Source organism: Phoxinus phoxinus (genome assembly GCF_949152265.1).
Source record: "Phoxinus phoxinus genome assembly, chromosome: 14".
NCBI lineage: Eukaryota > Metazoa > Chordata > Actinopteri > Cypriniformes > Leuciscidae > Phoxinus > Phoxinus phoxinus.
Genome location: NC_136889.1, coordinates 23,660,175 through 23,677,869, shown reverse-complemented (window position 1 = coordinate 23,677,869; position 17,695 = coordinate 23,660,175). Strand labels below are relative to the sequence as shown.

At 37.7% G+C, this 17,695-nt stretch overlaps 1 protein-coding gene across 3 annotated transcripts in view; it reads right to left on the bottom strand.

The window, feature by feature from the left end:
• prkg1a (protein kinase cGMP-dependent 1a) overlaps nucleotides 1-17,695 on the bottom strand; it is an 88,484-nt gene that overhangs the window by 52,567 nt on the left and 18,222 nt on the right. For all 3 annotated transcript variants that reach the window (XM_079634432.1, XM_079634434.1, XM_079634433.1), the window contains one exon: nucleotides 9,721-9,834. In XM_079634432.1, the coding sequence (XP_079490558.1) occupies nucleotides 9,721-9,834 (114 nt within the window). The remainder of the gene's footprint in view (nucleotides 1-9,720; nucleotides 9,835-17,695) is intronic.

The window sequence follows — 17,695 nt, the reverse complement described above, 5'->3', positions numbered from 1 at the left end:
TAAGCTTTTCAAAAAAAGATGAAAATACAGCGAATTGTATAACACGCAAGAAAGACATTTCAAAGTCAATTTGAAGGAATGCACCGCACCGCATTTGATTCGGTGCGATCTCTCAGCAGCAGTACCACAGGTTTCCACACACCAGATAAAGCTACTAGGGCGGGACTTACCAGCTCTATAGCAGTCTCTCACACTCAGGTACAAAACACAGATGAGCAGACATTCGTCTTCGAACTAGAGCCGCATAATTCTGGATAAAATGAGAACCAGTTTTGTTTAAAATTGTTCTTGAGTTGTTTTGTTTAAAATGGAGATCATGAATAAATACATCAGACAATTAATATGAGTCGAGTCTATTAAATGTATTTTTTTTTATGAATACTTGTTGTTTGATACTCTTAGTTAAATGGATGATTCACCATTTCTGAACGAATCTTTTGAATGAACGATTCAATGGGAAAAAATACATTTAACACTCACTTGCTGCCACCTATTGGTCTAATAATGTAATCAACACAATCTTTATTTGAAGAGACTCCATTCACTTTAGCCATGAAGGGGAAGATGAGCAAGGATATGTTCTGTTTTTTGTGTTAAAATTAAATATTTTTGTAATTGTTTTTCATGCTAATTCCTTAAAGTGTTATATACATATTGTAAATTAAGACGCATTGTCACAGTTTTACTGGTAATAGCCTAAATGTGACAAGAATAAAAGGTAGAATTTTCAAAAGTATTTGCTCTCCTTTTTCTCTCCAATAAATATTGGAATCGAAACCAAGAATCGTTAAGAACCGGATTCGATAAGCGGAATCGGAATCGTTAAAATTGAAACGATACCCAACCCTAGAGACCACTGATCTATATTAATGACTGGATTGCTCATTGTGTTTTAAACTGCCGTCAAATGCCGGAAATGTATGAGCGGCCATCTAACCATTCCCTACCGACAGGGCATCATTGCCTTACAGCCAAAATAATCAGTCGCACATTAATCGTTTTAAAGATATGTACATTAATTGATACTTCAAAAGTTATCTGTAAATGTTTATGGTCTTTTCGGCAGGATAAGCGATATACTGTATAGAAATCGTTAAGATGGGTGTGTCTACTGCACACTGCCGACAGAGGTAACGGAACTAACATGAAATAGATTTATTTATGTATACGTAATTATGCAGAAAATATTAAGCATGAACATATCTGGGATTATTAGCAGAAATTGATTTGAATACACATTAAATATTACAATACATACAATCCCCTATTACTAAATTGCACTATATTATATTAAAAAGGTTTACCATACATAATGCTCGGAGTGACAGTATAAATCCTTGGAAATAAAAATGTTGTCTTAAAATCCATATACAGTTTGCGTCATTTCTCTAAATAAGTTCTGAAGCGTGCAAATTAAATCCTAATGTCTTTTTTGTTTACCAACATTTCCTTCAGATTCTTGGAGATTGTTAAAAAGCCACAGGTCAGGTCAAATTCTACGGCTTTTCACAAGCATGAAAGTTTGCATTTGAATTAAGGGTTATTTGTATATATTGTTACAATTGGTAATTCTTCATTTAACAATGTTTAAGTCGTTTACTGCTTCGAAATACATGTTCACGAAAACACGATTAATAATTTACAATTTAGAGTAAATGGAGATTAAAATGTATTTTTAACACTGTTCCTAACCCCAACGTTTTTGTGTGCGCTGCACATTTTACAGAGAACAGCAGACAGACAGGGTACAATGCAGGCTATATGCACAAAAGCTTCTCCTGAAAGACGTTGTGTCTTTGTGTGTAGTTGTGTTTTCTATTAATAGTTCAAATGATAAGATTCATGAAGTTGGTATGATGTAAACGAAGGGCAAAGCTAACTGCTAACTAACATTACAGTACTGAGCTTTTGTAAGCTCTTGCTTTTGAAAGACTGTTCACCGCCCCTTAGGAAAATGATCCATGATTTTGTGATTGATTACTGTTTGTATTACCATAGTTTTCCGAAAAATATGATTAAATGGTGGATAACATCGTATCTATAAGAAAATAAAACAAAAACAAAAAAACATACCACTCTGAAACGTCCTGTAAAATATGTGCTTGCAAAGTCTGTGCTTGAAATCCATTCTGCATGATCCTCTTGTTCGTTAACATTGTCAGGGTCTGAATCGGTTTGAAATTGCCGCCATCTTTAATATCTGAATAGAGCTCACTGTTATGAAGATGCATGACATTTCCCAAACATACGCTAAAGCACTGCCAATCACTGGGCCAGCTAACCAATCACAGCACCTGCATGACATTTTATCAACTTGAACAATGGGCCAGCTAACCAATCACAGCACCTGCATGACATAATTTACCAACTTAAACAATAAATTTGCAACAACACAGTTTTGAGAAACAGTCGTGAGTGGCTACCTAGTTGATTTATTCAATGATGCATTGTACTATGGGAGTTTTTAAGCAGCAAGTTAAGTCGTTGTAAACCCATCTCACATATAGAACTGGTGATTTGTGTGCAGTATGCATTAGGTGGTGAATCGAAATGGCACTACAGGGCTGTTGGCTTATTAGGTAAAAGTTTTATGAACAAACAAAACAGTGTTTTTATCTCAGTTGGATGGCTGCACAGAAAATACCTCAGAAAGTAAATCTTATTTTTGTTCCTCGCTGCTAAATTTGTGTGGGCCAAAGCAAGTTGTGTCCGAAATGCAAACTTCTCGCTACTGGGTATGTTTTCCACAATCAAAACACATAACAGAACAAAAAGTCCTGCTGTTTTATCGAGTTTTCATCAGACTGATGGAGGGCCACAGTTTGACAACTAATGTCTACACATCAAGGTTTTGTGCAGGAGCTCATCCCTCAAATTTGCATCATGATTTTCAAGCTTCTTGGATGGAAGTAAATAGACTTCAAATCTATTCTAGCTAAATAGCAGATGGGGTTCTCAACTGCCTGCCTGACTCTGTCCTGACGTGGAACAGATGATTCTGCTACATACACAAACATACACCACTGTATTACCATTTAGAAAGACTAGAAAAAGATAGCAGCTTTGTTTTAATACTTTTAAATGGGTAATTTTTGCCCATCTTCTCCATCCTCTTGCTCTCTTGTACCCACTGAAAATATTCCTTCATTCTAAAGTATGATGATAAGCAGCTTGATCATCACAATCTTGCTATCTCTCTCACTATGTATATAATAAAAAAATTAAGTAAAAAAGATACAAATCCTTGGGGTCTGTAAGATTATAATTTAAGTATTTTATGTTCAACAAGTTTGCATTCATTTGGTCAAGAAACAGTAACATTTTGTAGTAATATTGTGAAATATTACAAGTTGATGTTATGCCGACTGACAAATGGGGTCTCACTTTTGAGCCCCAATCAGTTTTTGAAAAACAGCCAGAGTGGAATTTGCATGCCAGGCCACTCCCCCAGACACATGGGTATATTAGATGGCGGCATGCATCCACTCATTAGGTTTTTCTTCAGAGCCGAGTGGTTGTCTGTGCTACAAAAGAGCTGATAAAAAGAGCAATGCATTGAGGAACTCCATCTGGCTGGAATTGTATGGCGCAGTCACTGTTTGCACGGTTAAGTGCAGCGATTCCCGCCCAGGGCGCTTTGGCATAAAAGAGCAGATTTCCCTAAAAGAGCAAGCACTGGCAGTGAACGTTTTTTTAAAGATCCCTTTCCATCCATATGTTTCTGGATGCGGGCATTTCCTGGCTTTGTCTGACAGCCACAATCTCTGTCTCTGTCCCAATCAGGATGATTGGTTCCTGGGTGCACCGCACAGTTCACAGCCGCGTCCTGCCACAGTGGCTTTCTTCCTGGCGGGTGCATGAAGAGACCCAGTCATGGACAGCACCTTTTTCTGCCCGAAGCCGCTTCACAGCTTCCTCCACACTCACTTCCCTCGGTGGCCCGTTTGCCGGGCAACCTGTTTTCAATTGGCGCTTTTCCATTACCAGTACCAGCTCGACTCGACTCGTCTCGTCTCGGCCCCCGTTTCGCTCCGTTTTCCATTGCAGATAGTACCTGCACAATAGTACCTGGTCGTCATAGCGACGCGACACACACCCGCTACCCACACACAAAGGACAATGGAGGAAATCGAGTGTATGCTGTTTTACATAATATTAGTAATGGGTATATCACGCAATCTCTGGCAAAAATATTTAAAAATGTCGGGGTTATTCAGGATACTCCGTCTGGCGCGTGCAATGATGACGCAGTGAATAGTGACGATTCTCTCTGACCAATCAGCAGTCTGCCGTGTTTCACGTCATATTTTAGTAACGCCTCAGCTCGCTTAGAACCTCGCTGAGGGTGATGTGAAAAAAAAAGTACCTGGAAGCAGGTACCGGTACAACTTTTACACAGTGGAAAACCAAACAAAGGCAAGTCGAGTCGAGGCGAGCTGGTACTGTGTAGTGGAAAAGCGGCAAATGTTACACAGCGGTTTCCTGTCTACCTGAGTGGGCTTGCATGATTTCATAATCCCCGCATTTTCGTTGAAAAAAGTCACATATATCTTAAAAAATGTTGCGTTTACTTCACACAAGCGCAGCCATTTCCCCTGTTGCCATGGGAACGTTACGAAGTGACGTAATTACGCGACATCGTTGAAAAGCTGCAAACCCCACGATGCCAATGAAACCATGATAAAGCCCGCAAATCATTCTCATTTGCCAACAAATATAAGCGCAAAAGACCGCGCAAAGCAGTTTCCCAGTGTGTTACATGACAGTGGGGGCAAATTATTTTGTACTCTGTGCAACTGTGTGTTGGACCACAGGCGGAAGTCGACGCTGGACAACCACTTTGTCATTTTTACAGAAGTTGTAGCATATTAATTTTGTAAAGCTACAGAACTTGTTCGACTCAATGTTTTGTAAGTTTGAGTCATGTGTTTATCAAGGTCTGAAATAAAACAAGATGAGAACTTAAATATTCCCAGCACTTTATGTGATGTAGTATGCTTGCTTAATTATCATAGGAAGTAATAAGAAATGACTCTTTACATTAAAGTAGTAGCCTAGGGAATAGGGTGTAGGGGGAATCATTTTTTTTTTCTCTTTTTCATCAAACCACAATTTTTGCAAGTTCCCGCAATTTCATCGCATAAAATAGCATAAATATCCTGCATATTCCATCGCATTTTTTAAGAAAACGTGCCGCATAATCAAGGATTTTTGCCCACAACAATCACAAAAAAAAATTTGTGTTTTTCTGAAGGGACTGGTATGTGCTGTGCGCATTCTTCTCAATAAACAAAATAAATGCACAACAAAAATGACAGTGGTTAGAAAAAAGCAGTTAAGAACGAATCTTATAGCAATTTGGATATGTTTGCACAAGCTCTGCAATTCACATGCATCATGTCAACAGCTATTCAAATTACATTATGATGATATTATAAAGTAGCCTATATTTGAGACTATAGACTATAGATCTTGCTTGTGAAGCTATCTGGCACACTGACATTACACGATTACAGTATAGAATGGCTCTTTCGCCATTATGTTAAACATTGTATAAGTATTCGTTTCATGTGTCATAGAACGGAAAAGAGGCTAGGAATGCACATAAACTTCACATCCTTTTGATTTTCCCAGAAACGTCCCGAACCCTTACCATAAAAAAACAGCTTACAGGCTTTCATAGACACCCTGGGAAATCGGGGAAGGTGTTTTGTTACAAACTGTTCATACAGGCAATAAATGCAATCAATACATGAAAATTCTTGCATATAGGATATAGCGCCTATAATCTTATATTCTATAAACCAACAAACAGGGATGTCATATCAAACACTTACTTTAATAATATTGTTGGCTTTCCTACAGGCTTGTTTGGCTATGCCAGCGCTTTTCACATAATATTTGTAGAGCATCCACTATGGTTCAATAATTACATCAGAATATAGTGATAAAGAGCCTTCGTCTTGTGTGTCCTGTGAAGCACTGGGCCTGCTCTCTTTTGTTCTGCTCTCTCTTGCTCTGCTCTGTTGTTTATAGCTGTGAAAGGACAGGGCAGATGTAGGGTGGGTAAGATCACACCAGGTCAAAAACACTTTAAGCACTGGCATATCTGTGCTGTTTCCCCTGTGCATTCTAATGCTTCTCCATGACTTCTCTTGAGGACTCATTTACATGCAGACACCACTGGAAACCAGCCACAACAAAAGGTGTGTGTTTGAAAGAAAGAGACAGGGAGATAGAGATGAATAACCATACACGCAGCTATCCAAACACTAAGATGGCAACTACTTCTGAGAAAAAGTGGTGTCTGCCAGCATAAGATTTGTAGTTACAAAAAACTACAAATCTAAAATAGAAAACAAATAGTGCAGCTCTCCTCAAAAGCCACACAATTTGAGGTATCATTCATATCAGTGGCACAAACAATGTGGGGAAAGTTACATTCTGACATTTAATCGAATTCTAAGTATGCAATTGTACATGTCCATATGAGGATTTAAAAACAGTAATGAAAAGCTTGTATTTTGGTTCAAGTGCTTATATTCGAGATGCAACGTTGTCTAAATTATCCTTTTGTGGTGGAAAAACGAATCTATGCGAATGACCTTTTGGTTATATGGTTACAACTTTATGTAAAAAGTGCTTTAAATCTCGTCCCTTTTTGGTTTGCCTGTGCGCATTGTGTAAAAATTACCTTGTTTACATAAGTTAAAAGATGCACAAGGGTGCAAAAAATACACAATCATTTCAAAACATAATTTTATATTTTAAATATTTATCTGCAGTGCTGTAAAATTTCCCAATAGGCTACCATAAAATTGCATTACAGGAATTGACGGACAAGTTGGAATTATTAGGTTATCAACAACAACATGCAACAGATGCTTAAAATGGGGAAAATTTAAATTTACATGAACTGAAGTAAAAAATAACTGTTGCATTTTGACATGCATGGAGAGATCAGACACATACATGTCCCTTAATCCCAGTCCAGCTCACTTCCTGTCCCAGACGCTATCCAGAGAACCAGAGACAGAGAGCAGAGGAGTGCAGGGACACCATAAACAGCCGGGGGAGGAGAGATAGAGTGGAGAGAAAGAGAATGGAGAAACAGAGCCAAGCAGAGGCAATAAGAGAATATGCATAAAGGAGAACAATAGTTTAGAGGAAAAAGAAAATGAAGAGAAGAATGGAATTATAAATGAGAAAAAGGCTTGCAAAAGATTCACAGCACACAAGCCTGTGCATATGAGATGATCTGGTTAAAGGGAGAAAAAACAAAATCATGGGACAAATGTGGACATTAATTATGGCTGTGTAAACTGGCTGCTAATTACAGAATAAAATCTAGATTTTAAATAAATTTGGGGCGTTTTATAAATATGGAAAAGCCTAATGAAAAAGTAAGTGGCGAGTTGAAGAGAGACAAGTGTGCCAAAGTTAACTTAAGACTTTAAAAAAAGACCTTCCCTGACATCGTAGGTTATCTATGAAAGCAAGTGTATACTGATTTTTATGTGAAGGATTGGGGAAATTTTTTCTGGGAAAATCAAAAGTATGAGATGTTTAAAGGTACACTGTGTAGGAATTTGTCCCATCTAGCGGTGAAATTGTATTTTTACATTCAAACGAATAGTGCCCTCTAGCGCCTCGCTTTTTCAAATGCGTGTTGCAACTATGGTAGCCGTTATGTACCAAGAAGCTGTGACAACATGTCTTCCAATAGCACTTCATCAAGCTTTCTTTCAGGTGATGAGGTTCGTTATTTCAAACAAACTGGAACTTGACACACAACGAACAAACGAATGTTACAGTATGAATCACAGACTGTATAAACAACCAAGCAATGAAAAACTTCATTAGCTCTTTCCACCTGGAAAAAGCTACCCTGATATTTACCCTCATTTTTTAAATTCGCTGGTCACGTTTCCTTTTAAATTCAATTTGTCACTTTTTTGGCACGAGGATTCCTTCTCCTGTGGCGCGGCATAACTATGATTCTGCATTATGAAGTACTGTGCAGTGCAGTCTTTCAAATTTGCCGGGACAGTGACAAGCACCTCTCACTGATCTCCTTGTCCGTTTCAGCTGGTTTCAGTCACGTGACGCTGGCTTTTTGTCCCTCTCTGCTATTAAAGTTTTTCAAAATGTCGGGAACGACCTGGAAGTCTCCTTGGACTTACCCGTCCAATGTAAATAAATATAAGAAAATCTTCGCTTACGAGGATAAGTCAGATCATTGGCAGAGTAGTTTTACACCAATGAGGACATATTTATGAATAAAGACATTGATTTTAGCTAATGAAATACTTGAAATACTACACAGTGTACCTTTAATCGCGCTCCTGAGAGTCACTCTACCATTCTATGACACGGGAAATGAATACTTTTACAAATGTTCAACATAATGCTGTAAGAACCATTCTATACTGTAATGTTAATGTGTCATGCAAAGAAAAGGGATTCATTCACACTATAGTCTCACATAGCCAGATCTACATAGTCTCTATAGTCTCAAATGTATTTTATAACAGTGCTTAATTTGAGCCGGATCCTGTTCCGGGAAATTTCAGATTTTTGCATTCCGGCATTTGTTTTTAAACAATCAGGCATAAATAAGTGCATTACATGGTGACAGTGCGTGCTTGTGAGATATGTATTTTTTGAGGTTATGTTTTACTATTGGCCCTCAGCATATAACCTATATTTCTGATCAGCTTTTTTAGGTTCATAATCACTCTCAATGGTTGGTGTTTACTAATTATTGTTTTACACGTAGTAAAACGTAAAGTTTGGAGAGAGTGTATATAGGCTACCTGATGAATTATTCTAATAAAAATAAAGTTAATATTGCCAAAATGATAAAAAAGACAGACAGTTTTAATTTTCCATATCCACAAGAAAAGCTGATGGTGTGTATCTGATCAAAAGAGATCCCGAAGATGGAACTGCTAATACTAATTAGGATAGAGGGAGACATGAGCAATGGGAGTTAGATCAGTCAGAATCGACATCGACATCCTCGTTGAGAGAACATCAGTGATTAACTGAATGATTTTTGGCTCTCAACAAAGGCATTTTTGTTGTTTATTTTGTTATTGAGAGGAAAGCACGCTGTGCATATTTACATATTCATCTAAACGTCGCTTTCAGCAGCATGGACAGCGTCTGGATCTTCGTTAACAGTATATCGCTGTAAAGGTATTTTCAACTTCTTTTTACTGTTCTAAGCAAAGAAGAAAAAAGAACTTTGCCGTGAGTATTTTGGAGCATCGAACCGCATTTAGTCTCTTGTTTTTTGATACATTTGCACAAGTGCACAAGCAATAAGTTGCTGGCTGCAGTTCACTACATGGCCACTGGTGTCACTAATAACAACGGTTTCTGAATTCTACATGAAGAATGTTCAAATCACAAAATCACCAATAACATCCTAGAATCTCTGAGCACAATTAATTTGTTGTCTCCTAATATTAATTAATCCCTCACATCTATCTCAATCTGGCCTCCTGTCTATTGATGAAATAACATATTATGATCACAGATGGAGTGATTGGTTGTCTTCAGTCACAATGAGAATTATAATCTCACGCTGGCAGACTGGGAAATGTGGCCTAGAATAAACTCAAGCTGTGTATATAAGGGGGTGGGGGGGTATCCAAAATGTCCTTTGCTTAATCAGAAACATTTTATTTATTACTGTGGTCTGTGTGAACTCACTTCTCACAGTGGCCGTCCTGGTGCAGTTATAAAGGATGGCGAGCTCTCCAAACACCTTTCCTGGTCCCATAGTGCACAGCTTCAATCCTTCTTTAGTCACTTCAACCTTTCCCTCTGAAATAAAACACACACACGCTGTAAATAATACAAGAAACACTTTCAAGACATATTTAATTGCAAGTTCAGTCTTAAAACCAGAGCATAACGGTTTGTGAACAGAGCAGAGATTAGAGACCCCTGGGAAAAGCATGACCCCGTCATTTCAATCCCAAATACATAAGGAAAAGAACAGACAGAAACGATTGGCTGGATATGATATAAGCTGTGCCGACTGGTGCTGTATCATGATGATACATGAAAGAGCACACATCACAGCCTTCAACACACCTTTATTGTGACTGCACAGTAAAATGCACCTGTTGTGCTCTCTCTCTCTCTCTCTCTCTGAGGTGTCAACTGTAGATGGGCTGATATGATGGGCTGATATGATACATTATGAGAATAACAGGAAGTCAAGCACCTTTTCAATGGCTGATATTCACTTTTCACAGTTGAAAGACCCTGAAAAGACAGTGAGTGCGTTACATGCACTTTCTAAAACCAATTAAAAGCACCAACAACATGTGTGGTCATGTAAACCGTTTTTATTATTTTTCCCACTGACATTTTGAAATACTTTGAGGTTTATAATGCTTTATTTAACATCTCAACTCACATAATAAATACAATAAAATACTCTAAGTGAAATACATGGATGCTTACGTTTTGACAATCACCGCCAATAACCTTTTTTTGTAAATAGAATCTTGTAAATGTGGTTTACTTACATTGCATATAAACCGGTAAATTGGGTTATTTTAATAAAATGATTTTTGGTAGTTATCAGCATATTGGTGAGCATATAAACATGCTCAGTGAGATATGAGAATTTTAGAGAGTAAGAGAAAAGAGAGAGAACTGATGACTGATGGACTATTTAACTTCTTAATATGCAGCTCTGGCTGAACGGAATTATAGGGAAGAATGGCTTTCACCTGGCCTTGACCTAAACATTTTCTCTGCATTCAGTTCAAAATTAACTTTTTGCTACACACGCCAATGGCGAATTAATTGAGAAAATCACAGGCAATAAAAAAATGGATTTAACATCTGTGGACAATGGAATTATTAAGATGTTTTAGTCATTTTGTATACTTGCGTCAAACAGCACAGATCATTGTGTGACTCGATGAGATGTCTGTTTCATGGCTTAATGCAAAAAATATTCCACATATGAGTCACCACATGGAGTTCTTGACAAAATAGAAATTAGGCATTCTAGATGAACTTCTGATAATAACATTTCCATTGAGGTAAAATGTGCAACAGATTTGAATAATGTGCATCACTTAGCCTACATCAGAGTTTGACTTAAAGCATGTTATGTAGAAGTTCCTAATGTAGAAGTTACCAGACAAATGGCAAGTCATTCTGTTTTATTCATTCACCAAAGCCAAATTTGACTAATTTATGCATTGGATGAGTTTAAATTTTGTCCTCGGATTATGACTTCTCAGATGATTAAATCAAATGAGAACAAATACCACCTTGTCACCAAAATGTTTCCTTGTTTTTTTCAGCCCTGAGCAGATTGACTAGCCTGGGAAAACCCAGACCACTCTCAGTTGTAACTGAGTTAGGGTCTGGCAAAGCTCCATAGACAATTCATTTCCACAGGGGCGTCACCAACGGACGTCGCTCGAATGGCTCTGAGCGTAATTGGATAGATCTAAAACCAATCAGAGCGATGAAGGACATGACGTATGCAGAGCCCATTCGTTTAGCCACCAACGGGGCAAGCTGGTATATCAGACTTTTTCCGAATCCAGTTGGTAAGACAGCAAACACATCTTTTTTAGATATGAAGGCTTCGAGTGCTGTTTTTTGCTCGGGTTTTAACGAAAATGACAATTTTAAATCGCTTGAAACAGACGCGATAGCTGATTCGAACGAGTGATGTTCCACGGCGGCATCTATCTTTGTAATGTACAAAATCTGCGTCACCGTCGCTGCTCTGTCGTCATCGTGTAAAGCCCGCCCCCAACGTTTCTGATTGGTGCCGCGATTTCGACGGATTGGAAATGGGTTTCAATGGGCTCTTTGCCAGACACACTTGCAGAGCAAATATAAATTTGCCGGAAGTGGTCTGGGTTTTCAAAGGCTACAAATTGACATCTTTTTTAGCACAACTTTAAGCGCTATAAAAAACACAATGCAATATTTTGATAAATTTATGTAGTTAAGTTCAAGGAGCACATTTACGCTACCGTTCAAAAGTTTGTTTGTTCAAAATTAACTAAATTTAACATCAATCCTTCTTCCAAAATGTGTTTTTGTCTTACCCTGATTCACTATGGTAATCTATATTTTACACCTCTCGGAATGGCACCGAAAATTGTGTACGTGCGTCACTCGCCTGTGCGCGTCTCGTCATATCCATAAATGGAAAAAAGCTCTGGCTACTTTGGCCCTGTCCCAAATGACACGCTTCATATACACTTATGGTCTAGTGGACTTAACAATGGCCACCACGTGCTCGTGTCCATTAAGTTCTCAAGACAGTAGAGTGTCCCATTTGTCATTTTAGGTTTCAGAAGGGTGCTCGCGAGGTGGGTATAAACATATACCCACATACCCACATATGTATAATGTGGGTATGTATATACATATGTGGGTATGTATAAACATACATTTTTTGAATTTTGTTCAAAATTTCCTTTGACACATGTATGGTGTGGGACTGGCAGAGGTTAATTGTCACAACAAGCGAGAAAGGTTGACATGCATGGAGCACGAACCTCCGGGGAATCGCACGTAAAAAAAAAAAAAAAAAAAAAAAAAGTCAAACAGAGGAGAGTCAAAAAGAGAAAGAGACAGAGCTTGCAAAAAAACAAGAATCAACATTGGCTTTCCTTTTCGGAGATGGCGAGAACTGAGGGGTATAAAAAGTTGTAAAAGCGACACAGAGATGGTGTTCCATATATAGTTTTCATTGTAAAGCATTATCTTTGGAATTTATTTTCAAGGAAGTACCGTGTCTATTAATGGGTAAAGCTATAGTAATGTATTCAGCTAATCAGCTTGAGATCCTTTCTATTTAAACTGGTTATATCTATTAAAGGTGCTGTATGGAGTTTTTCTACTAAAATGAATCCATTGTTTATTACCTGTGTGTGAAGGGGTTGTAATCTCACAATAAAATGATCCACTTGGCGGGTTTTGCTATTACCTCTGAAAGCAAGTATTCCTATTTCTATGTGATGCTCCGGGTCGGATTTGCCGCGAAATCCAGTGACGTGACTGAGACCTGCATGCGTGCTCCCGAACGCCTCGCCTCTCGCCTCGTCTACTGACTTTGCACTCAACAGCATCGACACTGCAACTTTATGACATGGAGTCTGCTAATACTAGGAAACGACTAGCACAACACATACTCCAACACAAACTCCACATAATAATAAAAAACAAAAGCAAGCATGCGCACGAGCACTCGCTTGTAAACGTATTGGTTGCAATCTGAAACATCATCGCTAGATGCCGCTGAAAACTCCATACAGCACCTTTAAGCTAGTTAAAGATGCTCTAAGCGATCTCGCGCGTTTTTTTTAGGCCAAACAATTTTTTTTTTTTTTTACATACCGCAAACATCTCCTCACTATCTGCTAGCTGCCTGTCCCCTGAACACACTGTAAAAAAAAAACACGGTCTCTGCAGTGAGCCCAAGCTCCACAAACAGCAACAAAAACAAACTGGGCAATAAACAGAGCGACCCGCACCACGAAACATAAACTGTTCCAGCCAATTAGGGCTGGGTATCGATTCAAATTTCAAGAATCGATTCGATTTTCAAGATCTTGAATCGATTATCATTAGTCGATTCGATCCGATCTGATCCGATCTTATATTTTTAAAATCAAAAGTTTTAACTGTTCATGAACAATCAAGTGTTTGTATTAAATAACATTCACAAACATACATTAATGTTGTAAAAATGTATTGTTCACTCAATGTGTTAATGTTAGATAAGGCATTAAGTAATGTTAATGAATGGTATTCTTAATGTAGTGTTACCAACTAAACAGGAGATAAAACGTGTTTTATTTGACTTGACTGTCCTTTTATTTAATCCAAAACTGCGTTCATATTTAAAAGGCCTTTAAAACTAGATACAACCGCACACGATACCACTTTAGGGGCCGTTCACATATCGCGTTTTATGCGCGTGCAAATTCAGTGAGATGCACTTCAATGCATCTCAACATGTCATGTGACAAAAACCAGTGGCCTTTCCGTAACAACATGGAAAGCTCGGCCGAACAGCTGATCATAGCTGTAACGTTACAGGGCGGCTTTTTATTTCTCATCTCAATTAATATATCTAGTAGTAAAGCTAATGCAAGGGCTAGAAAACAATACATTTTTTGATGATACTTCCTCGTCATCATGGAGAGCACCGCTTTCTCCTCTCCACAAGCGTGTGCTTTCCCATTGCATCTGCCGTTGCTATGCAACCATGAACAGAGGCGCGCCTGGAAAATGAATTTGCACGCGCAAAAAATGCGCTATGTGAACGGCTCTTTCCTCCTTTCTGGTCAACAAGTGGATTCAAAGAAACCGCATTAGCAGCGCCGCCTGTCGCCATGTCTCAGTGTGTTTATGGGGAAAATGTAGGCCTATTATTAAATCGATCCTCTGAGTTACGGATCGATCTTTAGAAATTAATATGAAAATCGATTCAGAATTGGTGAATCGATTTTTTCAACACAGCCCTACAGCCAATAACCGACAAGAATGCTGTGGGGTGGGGTTTGTGGGGTTATTGCGTGGATGAGGAGGAGGGAGGGTCTAGCTAGCCTCCGTTTTGTTTGATAATAATTCAAACATCAACAAGAGGTTACGCCAACCGAGATCGCTTAGAGCACCTTTAATATTTTATGAGCAATAGGATAACCATATTCATCCACATAGTCAAGCAGAGCCGAAGCACAACCAAAACCCAGTTTTCAATATTGATAAAATTACATTTAAAATTATTTTAAAATGGAAAACAGTTATTTTAAAAGTAAATGCAGCCTTGGTGAGCATAATACTTCTAACAATAAAACAACAAAAAACGTACCAACACCAAACCTTTGAAAGGTAGTGTAAGCTAAAATAATCATTACACCAAATGCTTTAAGATCATATTAAAATGAGAGGTTAGAACATGCAAATAACTTCTCAGGTAAAGTCAGAGTGTGAGATAAAATTCAAAACAGGCTAAGAATGGATTAAAAAGTGACTGACAACAAGCCATACAAGTCCAACATAAAATTATACTGACACTATCTGAGCCATTAAGAAAATTAAATATTAAATATGAACAAAGCATAGTCAAATAGGACATTCATAAAAGCATTAAAGTTATTAAGCTTAAATATCTCCAGCATCCCTAATGAAAAATAGGTTTATTCAAGTGTGCTATTACTATAGGCTGCTACTTATAAACAAAAACAGCTTTCATATTGTAGTCTATATTTTATGTACTTCTTAGAAATATACTTAAAATTGCACTAAAGTATACTTGACGTATACTGATAGAAAAGTATTTTGGTCTATTGTACTCAATCTTTTGATCGAGATATACCTAAAAGTATAATTAAGTATTCTAAGTATACTTGGCTTGTAGTTGTTTTTCTTCTCTTGATGCGTAGCCCATTAAATACAGGGACAAAGTTGTAAAGTTCAGCCCAGGGTTTGATCACACTGAAAGTCGTAATCATTTTAAGTGTCTCAAATGTTTTTCCCAAAGCTTATTCACACACCAACACAACAGGAAGTAATAATGTCCAATAGCATGACCTCCAGTTCCTCCTCTGACAGACAGGAAGCTATGACCCTCGGGGTCAAGGACATTGTTGTGAACAACTGATTACATTTCCCAACACACACTAATGTGCTTCTTTGGCAAAGAAAGGAAAATCTCCTGTGATGCCACACAGCGACATGTTAAGGGCTGGCACTGTAAGATGACAGGTAAGCCTCCTTCTGGCTTGCTCATAAATTAATGTTTACTCTGTCATGGTTATTAAGCACTATTGTTCAAAGCAGCTCAACTACTATTAATGCCCTACAGCCAAACATTACCTATGATTCACAGAGATAAGAGGAAGAGGAAGAGAGAGAGACAGAGATGTTCCCCTGACATGAGCTCTACTAAACAAACATTAATAACACAGAGACAGATGCTAAGTGATCAAACAGGCAGGAATGAAATAATGCATGAAATGAAATAAAGAGAGCGGACTGTAGATAAGGCCGCTGAAGACAGATATTAAATGATGGGAGATTGTCTTGTGTTTACTCTGCAGGCTGAAATGAACTCTCCATGCTGTACATCTGAGCAAAACAAAAACATTAAGCAGGAAATTCAGAGAGGGACTTAATTTTATCCATCGAGATTTGATTGGACTGGGAAAAGTGACACATATTTTTGTATTTTCATATTGGTATTGTTTCCCTGCTCATGTGGCTTTGGTTACATCAGCAGAAAAGTGAAAGCCATTTCAGAGCACCAGATAGGGTGATAGATTATATATTTTTTTACTCACATTTGGCACATCTGGCACACTTGGCTAGTGATAATTTTAGGCCCTGGGGTCAGTTGCCTAAACATAGCCATTATATTCAGACTGTAATATAATAGTATATACTAGTATGACAAATTAGTGGTTAGTCAAGGGGTAATCAGACTTAAGTTTTAGTATCAAAATAGACCAATCTACATGTAACTGACTTTAAACAGTAATGAACAGTTTAAAAGTTAAAAAAAAAAAATGTAAGAAACTTTTAAGACTAGTCTTAGCAGTTTATGCAACCAGCCACTGTACTGTATATTTAAACACTAGCCTACCGTTTCAAAGTTTGGGGTAAGATTTTTTTTGGGGGGGATTGGGATCAAACGTGACTGTAAAAACAATTGCTGCTGAAAATTCATGACATTGCATGACAATATTGCATAAAATAAATGCGTCAATACTTTTACAAATTATAAACATCAATAGAGAAACACTGTACTGGCACACTTATTTTACACAAAACGTACTGAAAATTTCACTTAAAACATTAAAAATATTTTGTATTAATTCATCTATATGTATTTAATACTTTTAATTCAAAAATAAAATATATAATTAAAAAAACAAGGTCTGTTCTGTTGACTGTCTGACTGTCACATTGTGTGAGCAGAATAAAATGCAACATGGTGCCTGGTAAGAGTAAAAGCAACAGAAGTTCTTGTGATATCCAAAAAAAAATACAAAGTGTTACAAATTCAATATTTACTGACAGATAAAAGAGAAGGGTTAGTAAATTAAAAAAAGTAAAAAAAAAAAGAAAAGAAAAAGGTAAATTTACAACCCAGTCTGTACCTCTGCACTCCTTTCGTGCTGGTTAAAGGGGTAAGTTCACTTTCAAATAAAAATTTCCTGATAATTTACTCACCCCCATGTCATCCAAGATGTCAATGTCTTTCTTTCTTTAGTCGAAAAGAAATTAAAGTTTTTGAGGAAAACATTTCAGGATTTTTCTCCATATAATGGACTTCAATCGAAACCAACGGTTTGAAGGTCCAAATGTCCGTCTCAATGCCGCTTCAAAGGCTCGACACGATCCCAGTCGAGAAATAAGGGTCTTATCTAGCGAAACGATCGGTCATTTTCAAAACAAAAAAAAAGGATATATATTAACCACAAATGCCCGTCTTGTACTATCTCTGAGATGCCCCATGCATCACGTCATCACGTTGGAAAGGTCACGCGTGACATCGTTAAACATCCAGGATATGCACAAGTAAGGTCCATTTCAAACAATAGGCTAAACTGACACAAATACATGTGTCATTTAACATGATGCTTCATTAAAAGTTCTGCAAAGTTCGGGAGGAGCATGTTCAAAT